The 10444-nt window shown below is 51.1% G+C and overlaps 1 protein-coding gene across 5 annotated transcripts in view; it reads right to left on the bottom strand.

The window, feature by feature from the left end:
- Positions 1 to 50: 50 nt before the first annotated feature.
- Positions 51 to 10444, bottom strand: part of agap2 (ArfGAP with GTPase domain, ankyrin repeat and PH domain 2) — a 24098-nt gene continuing 13704 nt past the window's right edge. For 2 of the 5 annotated variants that reach the window (XM_030352867.1, XM_030352840.1), the window contains exons 8-19: positions 8179 to 8337; positions 7962 to 8036; positions 6300 to 6404; positions 5909 to 6107; positions 5227 to 5352; positions 4880 to 5014; positions 4478 to 4537; positions 3986 to 4137; positions 3729 to 3819; positions 3162 to 3384; positions 2108 to 2393; positions 51 to 1404 (exon numbers count right to left, since the gene is read on the bottom strand). In XM_030352867.1, coding sequence (XP_030208727.1) covers positions 1201 to 1404; positions 2108 to 2393; positions 3162 to 3384; positions 3729 to 3819; positions 3986 to 4137; positions 4478 to 4537; positions 4880 to 5014; positions 5227 to 5352; positions 5909 to 6107; positions 6300 to 6404; positions 7962 to 8036; positions 8179 to 8337 — 1815 coding nt within the window. In that variant the 3' untranslated portion in view covers positions 51 to 1200. The remainder of the gene's footprint in view (positions 1405 to 2107; positions 2394 to 3161; positions 3385 to 3728; positions 3820 to 3985; positions 4138 to 4477; positions 4538 to 4879; positions 5015 to 5226; positions 5353 to 5908; positions 6108 to 6299; positions 6405 to 7961; positions 8037 to 8178; positions 8338 to 10444) is intronic. The other 3 variants (XM_030352876.1, XM_030352849.1, XM_030352858.1) reach the window with 2 other exon arrangements.

Here is a 10444-nt window from a genome sequence, read left to right as displayed (position 1 = left end):
GAATCCTAACATAGGTCAAGTTTTATCAGAAGTCACAAAAATAATCGAAACACTAACAAAAATGCGTTTTATTCAGATATTTTAGCTCGTTTTCACATAATAAACACAGGGTCTGAAATGAAAATATGAACCCTTGAATATGTAACCTCAATATGGTTAATTAAAAATGCATGGCAGGGAGCTACACATTTTTGAATATGATCATCTCAATGCTGCTCTTCTAATAATATAGTCAGCATGTCTGCTGGCTGGACAGGCATGTCGACAACAGACGCACTGTATTACCATGTTATGAGCATGTGACTTGGTTTGGAAATAAGAAATTATAAAATAAAAATGAAAAAAAAAACATTTAAAACTACTGGTAAGAAACCATTTACAAAACAGGGGCTTGTTTCTTCAGAGCCTGTATGGTCACCACAGTAAACATTAAGTAGTAGGTACATTTACAATATATTAAAACATCATTTTTTCAACTTGTGGGAGTAATATCAACATGTATTTTTTTTATTTCTTTCATACCATTCCGCAGTCTAATCTAAGTGGAATTGTACACATTTTAATCAGTTGAACCATGGTAAATTATGTTGTTTGCCACGTTTGTGTCGTCCGGTTGACCCATGAAAACATGCCAAACAACATGCCATATAGTTCCATGTCATTGATTGAGCCAAACAAACAAAAAACTAGTTTTGGTCCAGCCACAACAAAACCTTGAAAAACAACAACAATGACAACAAGGTCCCAGTGGTCAATAGGCTTGGACTATATTTCATGGTCATCGATACTTTCGTCCACTTTTTTACGAGGAAGTGATACAGGAGCTGATTGGTCTTCGAGGGACTTTGAGATGCATCGGAAACGGGCCAACGACGACTACATACAGTCCGGCAATATTTGGAACACCAACGAATCGAATGAATATTGCTTTTCAGTTGTTTGATATGTTGCTCAGTCTTCAGACATAAAATTGAGAATATCCCTACACACACACATATATATATATATATGAATATACATGTGTGTGTGTATATATATATATTTAAGCATGTTATGTATACTACTTCTCCCTCAGTGTACTGGAGGCCTCCAGGAAAGTCCACTCTGCAAGCATCCATGGCGATGTTAGGTTTCTAAATTCGACCAATCGTACTCAGCAGAGCCAGTGTCCCCGTGGAGCGGCGTCCTGGTCAGTCCAGGCTATGAGGGCCGCTGCCGGGAGTTGCTCCGCCCCAGGCTGGCCGTGCTGGATCGGCGGGAGAGGACGGGGGTGGTGATGGGCGTGGCGTCGTTGGGGCAGCCGTGTTGGAGCAGGATGTCCACGCAGCCCTTGCTGCCAGTCTTTCTGGCGAAGACCAGAGCTGTACGGCCCTGGGTGTCCCTGGCTTCAACATCACTGCCATACTGGACGGGGGAGAGAGAAGGGGGGGAGAGGGAGGAACAGGGAGAGGGAGAGGGAGAGAGAGGGAGAGGGAGGGGAGAGAGGGAGAGGGGGTGAGAGGGAGGAATAGAGAGAGGGAGACGGAGAGGGAGAGAGGGAGGGGAGAGAGGGAGGGAGGGAGGGAGGGAGAGGAAGAGAGAGACGGAGAGGGAGAGAGAGGGAGAGAGAGAGAGAGAGAGGGAGAGTGGGAGGGAGGGAGGGAGAGGGAGAGGAAAAGAGAGAGGGAGAGAGAGGGAGAGAGGGAGAGGGAGAGGAAAAGAGAGAGGGAGAGAGAGGGAGAGGGAGGGGAGAGAGGGAGAGGGGGAGAGAGGGAGGGGAGAGAGAGGGAGAGGGAGGGGAGAGAGGGACGGAGGGATGAAGGGAGGGAGGGAGAGGGAGAGGGAGAGAGAGAGCGAGGGAGAGAGTCGAATCAGATAGGCTCCTTGTCAATAACTCAACGATTAAAACGTATGCTCCAATAAAACAACATTTTCTGTACATCGTCAACAAGAATGTGGCAGTGACCAGGGAGTGAGTGGACAGGTTTGGTCCACGTTCTGATGTCTCCCCTTATGGAGGTCATGGGACGCCACTGGCCCTGATGGTTCAGTGAGGGGCCCCACTGGCCCTGATGGTTTAGTGAGGGGCCCCACTGGCCCTGATGGTTTAGTGAGGGGCCCCACTCACCCATATGAGCAGCTGGGTCATCACGACGTCCCCCAGCTGGCAGGCCGCGTGCAGCGCGCTGCAGGCGGGGGCCGGCGGGGGGCCGGCCGGGGGGGCGTTGATCTGCTCCTTGGTGCTGTGGACCAGCAGCAGCAGCAGCCCGGGCAGGTCCCTCTCGGTGACGGCCGACAGCAGCCGCAGCGCCGCGCCCCGGCCCGCGCCGGCCTCCTCCCCGGGCGCGGGGCCCAGCGGCGGCACGAACAGACGCTGCTCGTACTTGGCCCGGATCCAGGACTCCCTCTCCTCGCTGGACGACAGGTGATTGACAGGCACACATCAAACATCAACGCACAACACACAACAACACAAACATCAACGCAAGCAGGAAGTGGTCGAAACATGCCAGGTACAAACAAATGAATACTAGTCTGCTTACATGAACACACAAGTTAATGTATCAAGTTAGACTTAATGAACTTTGAGTTATGAACACAAACACACGCACAACCACATCCATGCGCACACACACAAACAAGCATTTTCACACACGCATGAATTATACAAAATTATACAAAACACCTGAGGCTGCTGCAAGGCCGCGACTGAGACAGAGCCTTGATGTAGCATAAGGCTTAAACATCACTGCCATACTGGACCGGTGAGAGGGGGAGAGAGAGAGATAGAGGGGGAGAGGGAGAGAGGGAGGGAGAGAGGGAGAGAGGGAGAGATAGAGGGGGAGAGGGAGAGATAGAGGGGGAGAGGGAGTGAGAGAGAGAGAGAGGGAGAGATAGAGGGGGAGAGGGAGGGATAGAGGGGGAGAGGGAGTGAGAGAGAGAGAGGGAGAGATAGAGGGAGAGAGGGAGAGAGGGAGGGAGAGAGGGAGAGAGAGAGAGATAGAGGGGGAGAGGGAGTGGGAGAGAGAGAGAGAGAGAGAGAGAAGGAGAGATAGAGGGAGAGAGGGAGAGATAGAGGGGGAGAGGGAGAGATAGAGAGACAGAGGGGGAGAGGGAGAGATAGAGAGATAGAGGGGGAGAGGGAGAGATCGAGGGGGAGAGGGAGGGCCCCCTCTACTGACCGGGAGGAGTGGGGTGCGGGCTTGGCCCGGCCCTGGGTGCAGCTCTCCCAGATGCTGTTGGCCATGTGGTTGCCGATGGCGGCCAACACCTGGGTGAGCTCTCCGGGCCAGTCGTCCAGGTCCAGGGAGCGCACCCTGGAGAGGTGGGTGCCCAGGTTGCGGTGGATCCCGGAGCACTCGATGCAGATCAGGGCTCCCAGGTTCAGGCTGGCCCAGGTGGGGTCTGGAGGGAGTCAGGAGGAGGAGGAGGGAGTCAGGGGGAGGAGGAAGCTAGGTGTCTAAAGAACGGGCTGCGGTCATTGTTTGTGATGGAAATAAAGTTCTAAAGCAAGCGTTTCCCTGCCTAAGCAGAGCCTTCCTAGCAGTATGTACCGTTGACTTTCGCTAGCGTCCACAGCCAGCCTCCTTAAAATGATTTAATTTGAACCCGGATTATCGATCCGTCTCGATAGATGGCCGGTTATGTTTTCTCTGGTTTCGATATGTGTTAGCTGGTGTCTACCTCTTGATATTGAATTAATCCTACATAGGAAGAGCTTAGGGGATGAAGGGATGAGACGGACTTACTCTGCGCTCCACAGTCCACACACAGGCTGTTGCCCTTGGTGTTACGGATCGCTTGTAAGGCCACTGCCTCACTCCGACTGCTCCTCCGGGCCTTCGCACACACACACGCACAGACACACACACACACACACACACACACACACACACACACACACACACATTTATTGGAAGAAGTGCATCCGGCCCAATAGGGTCTCACACAGGGAGGACCGTGCAGACTGTCCTCTCAAGGGCGGGGGGGGGGGGGGGGGTGCTACCTTGTTGCGGCCGCTCTCGCAGGCCTGCAGGCTGGCCAGGATCTGGCTCTCAATGCCCGCCACCCAGGCGTCCCTCTCCTCCAGGCTCTGGGCCTCAAAGTGCCAGGTCTGCCCCGTGAAGGACACCACGATGAAGTCTGCGTTCTCCTCCTCTAAAGCGCCCAAAGCACGAGGAAGACAACACCAATGGTTTTCCTCTCTTGACTGGGAGGAGCAGATTAGGATCATGTGAGATGGAGGAGGGTCTTAATGGGTGAGGGTCAGGGTCACGGGATAGGGTTAGGGTCCCGACCAGGGAACCAGAACACAGAACACGTGAGGGCTGGATGGGTAGGACACGAGGGGCTGCAGGGAAACCCAGAGGTATCTCAATGGAGAAGGGGAGCGACGACTTGAAGATAGACCCATGTTGAGTCAACCAAACAGACTAGACGATGAAGATGCTTGACACATGCAGAGATATGTAAAGAAGCCTGCATCAGCTGGTGTTACCTGTCTTATTTATGTTTCTCAAGCTACCAAAGCTCTTTAATTTCCACATTTTGCGTTTTGCTGCAGAGTGAGTGGTAAGCCGGGACAAAAGGAGAAAGAGAAAGACACAAGTGTTGTAAAACAGCGTCAGCAGTGGCAAAGCTCTAGCTAAGCAGAAACAGTGTGTGAAACACAGAGACAGGGCAGCGCGACAGCTGCTGGTACATTCAAAGACTGGAAATAAAAGAGGAGAAAGCTAGACACAAGTTTATTGTGTATTGTATGGTTTCATATGTTGGGCTCTTGGTTACTAGTTTTCTTTGAACAAATATGAATAGTTGATAGCGATGCGCTATGTAGCATCAGTACTATATCTGCTCATTGTGGTCACAGAGGAGATGGGGGTCTACGCTGTGGGCGTACCTTCAGCCTGTCCCACCACAGCTTCTCCCTTCTGGTTCATACTCTTCTTCCTCCGGTTCTTCTTCCTGTCACTCAGGGGAGACGATTGGCTGGCCTCCTTAGCACTGAAGGTATTGGCTACTCCTTCAAGGGCATCTGGCATTTGAGCATTACATTCGTTACTCATTCAAATGTTGTTTGCTTCAGACATCATGAATCCCCATTACAAAGAACCTGTGAGCTTTAGATCCCAGATTGATGCTCATGACTCCTGCTGCACACTCCATGATGCGACGCGCTGATTTTGTTTATAATGCACATTATACCTTGTCAATAAATTATTCTTGCATTGGGAACACAGAACATACCGACACTTTGGGCCTTGGTAGAGAGTGAGGACGAGCAGCGCTGGAGCCCTTTGTCGCCCCCTAGCGGCGACAGAACGCCCGCCCTGTCGTCAGCAACCGTCAGCGTGGAGGGACACAGCTGAGGACCTGGAGAGCACAAAGCACAAGAGAATATTCAATTAAATTGTATTTGTACAGCCTTTAATCAACGGTACAGTCTCAAAGGTCTCAACAGGCCATACATAGATGACACCAACCTGACCCTAGCCCCCTGAGGTCAAGAAAAAGCTCCCTGAATTAGCAAGGAAGAAATCTTGAGAAGGAACGCAGAGTGGGGGATCCCTCCTTCCAGGGAGGATATGGAGTGCAATGGGGGCCATGATTGACATAGATACACACACATATAACCACATATATGATGGAGCCAGACTGGTCTCAATAATAACAAATGAAGATAAACAAACTTAAATCTTTTGATTGACAAACTCTCACATATTAGGGAAACACAAAACCCCTAAAATAAATGAATTTACAATGTATTTAAATGAAAAGATTTCAAATTAGACAAAAAAATGGAGTGCCATTTGGTGTTTACAACAGTGTAGCGTGTGAAGACATCCAGTCAGACATTTATCAGTAGGATGAGTTCCACATGGCTTCACTGAAGGCGACACAGAGATCAGCTCGTCCAGGTTCTGCTCACCACTGAGGCTGCTGGCGGGCCCCTCGGTGGAGGAAGAGGGCCCCCCCTTCGGGACCCCGTTCACCCCGGCGGCGGGGGCCAGGGCGGGCCCGGCGCAGGGGCCCGCCGGGGCCACGGCCCTCGGGGGGCGCTTCCCGGGAACCTTGACGGTGACGCGCAGCAGGTCGATCTCCTTCCCGTGGACGTTCTGCATGTAGTCCTGAAACGACAAGCATTCCTCATCACCTTCCAGGGCGGAGGTCAGCGGGAGGCAGGATCCCCTCTGTAGGCCCCTCCTCCTCTGAGACTTCACAACACATGGGAACGAAAGGTCCGTGGACCGCCCTGGCTGCTGCTGTGCCCACCGGCCGTGTAGACCGGTGGGGTCGGTAGGGTCGGTAGGGTGCCTTACACTGGAGCTGGAGTGGTAGGACAGCATGCCGTTGTTGGACAGCGTGACGTACTTCTTCTTCCACTCTTTATTCAGAGAGCTGCCGCTGCGCTTCCAGAGGATGCTCTGAGGAGGAACCAGAAGGGAGCAGCTTAGAGACGGTAAGGGTCACCGCTGACACGCTCCGAGCCCAGCGACCATAATAATAATAATAATAATACATTTAATTTAGAGGCGCCTTTCAAGACACCCAAGGTCACCTTACAGAGCATATAGTCATCATACATTTTTTAAAAAGCAAGACATTGTGGAAAAAATAAATAAATAAATAAATAAATAAACATAAGCAATAAGAAATAAATAAAAAAAAAAAATAAAAAAAATCAAAACAGTGATCAGTTAGACGTTGTGTGCGAGTTTGAACAAGTGAGTTTTGAGTTGTGACTTGAAGGTTGAAATGGTGTCTGACTGTTTTATGTGTGGGGGGAGGGAGTTCCAGAGCCTGGGTGCTGAACAGCTGAATGACCGGGCACCCATTGAAGTGAGTCGTGATGTGGGGATACATAGTAGTCCAGCAGAGGTTGAGCGGAGGGAGCGGGAGGGAGTGTATTCTTGGAGGAGGTCGCAGAGATAACTGGGGGCTAGGTTGTGGAGAGCTTTGTAGGTGAGGAGTAGGGTTTTGTATTGGATGCGGTAGTGTACTGGGAGCCAGTGAAGTTGAATGAGGACAGGGGTAATGTGGTCAGATGATTTGGTGCGGGTGATGATCCGGGCGGCTGAGTTCTGAATGATCTGCAGTCTGTTGATAAGTTTGGTGGGGAGTCCGGTGAGGAGGGCGTTGCAGTAGTCTATGCGTGATGTGACAAATGAGTGAACTAGGATTTCAGCGCTGGATTGGGTCAGTGATGGGCGGAGTCTGGCGATGTTGCGGAGGTGGAAGAATGCAGTCCGGGTGATGTTGTGAATATGGGGTGCGAATGAGAGGGTGTTGTCCAGGATGACGCCGAGGCTCTTGACTTTGGAGGAGAAGGGTACTGGGAATCCATCGATAATTATGAGTGGAGCTGGGGTGTGTTGTGACCATCACCCACAGCAAAGGAACACCGTTATGAATAGAACCCCCTTAGAAAGGTGGAGCCGGATGAAACAATAAGATATGTCTGCCTTATGTAAGATGATATGAATAGGTGAGTTCAGCCTGCTCCTGTTGAGCCTGCTCCTGTTGAGCCTGCTCCTTCTGAGCCAGCTCCTGTTGAGCCTGCTCCTGTTGAGCCTGCTCCTTCTGAGCCAGCTCCTGTTGAGCCTGCTCCTGTTGAGTCTGCTCCTTCTGAGCCTGCTCCTGTTGAGCCTGCTCCTACTGAGCCTGCTCCTGTTGAGCCTGCTCCTGGTGAGCCTGCTCCTATTGAGCCTGCTCCTTCTGAGCCTGCTTGTGTTGAGCCTGCTCCTGTTCAGCCTGCTCCTGTTCAGCCTGCTCCTGTTGAGCCTGCTCCTGTTGAGCCTGCTCCTTCTGAGCCTGCTTGTGTTGAGCCTGCTCCTGTTGAGCCTGCTCCTGTTGAGCCTGCTCCTGTTGAGCCTGCTCCTGCTGAGCCTGCTCCTACTGAGCCTGCTCCTGCTGAGCCTGCTCCTACTGAGCCTGCTCCTGCTGAGCCTGCTCCTACTGAGCCTGCTCCATTACACACCAACCTGCTTGAGTGAGATGGCTCGGCCGCTCCCCAAGTCGCCTTTAGGATCCGTCCCCTTTTTGTCGGCGTCGCGATTCTGAGCAATAGGAAGAAAACAGGAGTGGATCTGTCAGAGGGATGCTGCTACTGTGATGTCCGAATAAGACCGCGGCCACCGGGGTGGGGGGAGTGGGAGGGATGCATGGAGACAGATGACATGGAGATGGGGGGGCACTGACCTTGAACAGCGAGGGCCGGCGGTGAGGGGTGTTCTTCAGGGAGCGAGGGGTGGCGCTGCCTCCCGTCCCCTCCCCCCCCAGCCCCAGCCCCCTATGACTGACCACGGGGGTGGAGGGGAGGGAGGAGGGGTAGGCCTCACCTCCCTGGCCGTTAACGACCTGGGACGGGTGAGGGTGAGAGGAATGGATGGCGTGGATGGAAGAGAGAGAGAGAGAGAGAGAGAGAGAGAGAGAGAGAGAGAGAGAGAGAGAGAGAGAGAGAGAGAGAGAGACAGGGAGAGACAGAAACAGAGAGAGGGAGAGAGAGAGACACGGAGAGAGAGGGACAGAGAGAGACAGGGAGAGAGAAAGGAAAGTAGGGATGGTAATCCAAGTCATGACATAAAATCAATAAAATGTAAAAAATGAACATTGATGGATTGTGTATTTCCAACAGTAAGCATATGGCTAGGATGAGGATGAACATGAAGGGGACATGGAGGTAAGGGAAAGGCCACACTAACATGAATACCAAGCATTAACATGACTCCCGTTGAGACCCCAAGCAAACCTCATGATCTTTTAAGGTAAGCTCAGCTCATCTCTCACAATATGCTGTCACTGGTAGATTAAGATATTTCTGCAGCATATATTTTACTGCAATGACTTCCTGCCGTAATCAGGAAACAGTAGATCAACAGGAACAAGTAGCAACATCCAGTTCCGCGTCTTATAATGGTAAGCTCAATGAAACCAACCCTCTCCTTCGTTCCACATTATATCATTTACTTCCATGAGTTGATTTAATGTTAATGTAACATCATAATCGAAAAAGTCATCAAATAACACAAACAACTCTCTCTCTCTCACACACACACACACACACACACACACACACACACACACACACACACACACACACACACACACACACACACACACACACACACACACACACACACACACACACACACTCTGCATCTACGGTTGTCCCACAAACCCCCCTGACGACGACCAGCCCTTTAAGGGTGAGATCTTTGTTGGCTGAACAGTTTGATCCTAGACCCAGAAGCTCTGTTGCAGGTGGGTCATGTGTGTGTGGTTGTGGTGTAGGTAGTGATGGCAACCATGCTGTATGCCTCCTGGCTGCTGCTAGGTTGGCAGTAAGCAGCAGCCTCCTCCAGGTCACCACGGTGATGTCACATGGGAACACCCTCATCCTGTGTCCCCGGTCCTGGCAGCTGGCTTTGTCTTTATCACGCCTTCCACTTTTATCACCTTTTTTTCCACCTGACTATGGCGCGGTTGGCTCTGTGCAGTGAGCAGCTGGTGGAGGGTGTCTGGGGCCCGTGTGCAGTGGCTAGCCGGGGGAGGGTGTCTGAGTCGTCCTCCAACCAGTCCTGGTGGTTCCTGAGTCTTATGGCCGACGGGATAACGCCTCAGAAAACAGAGGTGCTGATTGGGTCCAAGGTCCCATGGTGTTGTGTCACCCAGGTTCCAGCTCCCTCGGTTTATCAGCCAAGGAGCGTGGAACACACTTCTCCTTTCTGTGTTTTCAGACGGTTGCAACGTAGCGGCTTTTTGTGGGTGCTTTTAGCTCAATCATACAAGGGGAAGCGCAGCTCCAGCACAGCTTCCCCTTGCATGATTGAGCTTGGCCACACTCACACCATGGCTCCCGCACTCTTTCCCTCTCAGGGCTCAGTGATGAGAACATCCTTGATGTTCTTCAGACATCACGGAGGAAGTCAATTATATGCTAATGTCATCGTGGTGGGCGTGGGGCGTTGTTATCTTTTGCCTGCTTGTAAAGCTGACCGCTATTCCAAATCGTTCATCCCCTCTGCAATCCGACTACTACATGCTCTGTTGTTTGTTATATTTATTTTATTATTTTTGATATGATCCTATAATGTTTATCTAAGTTTATTTATCAGATAATGGTGTATATTTATTTGTTATATGTTACTGTGAGTACAACTAGCTGCTCAAACAAATTGCCCCTAGTGAGATTCATAAAGTTCTTTATATTGTATTGCATTGTAGAGCCAGGATGCACAAGATCTACTTACCTGTAGCTTGAAGATGGTGTTGGTTATGATAAGTTTAGGGTTCACTGCAAAAAGTAATTAGCCTCATGCCCTTTGCATTCACCTTGCTAATACCTTACCTACCACCTACTTCACCCGGTCTCCGGTCCTTCTGTCCCAGCCTGGCATTGCTTTCCCCCAGCAGGCCCACACACACTCACTCAAAGGTCACGGCGCTGCTCTCTCTTTACAGTTGG

This window comes from Gadus morhua, chromosome 1 (genome assembly GCF_902167405.1).
Source record: "Gadus morhua chromosome 1, gadMor3.0, whole genome shotgun sequence".
Taxonomy (NCBI): Eukaryota; Metazoa; Chordata; class Actinopteri; order Gadiformes; family Gadidae; genus Gadus; species Gadus morhua.
Note: the sequence above shows the minus strand (reverse complement) of the source record. Positions and strands in the feature narration are given on the sequence as shown.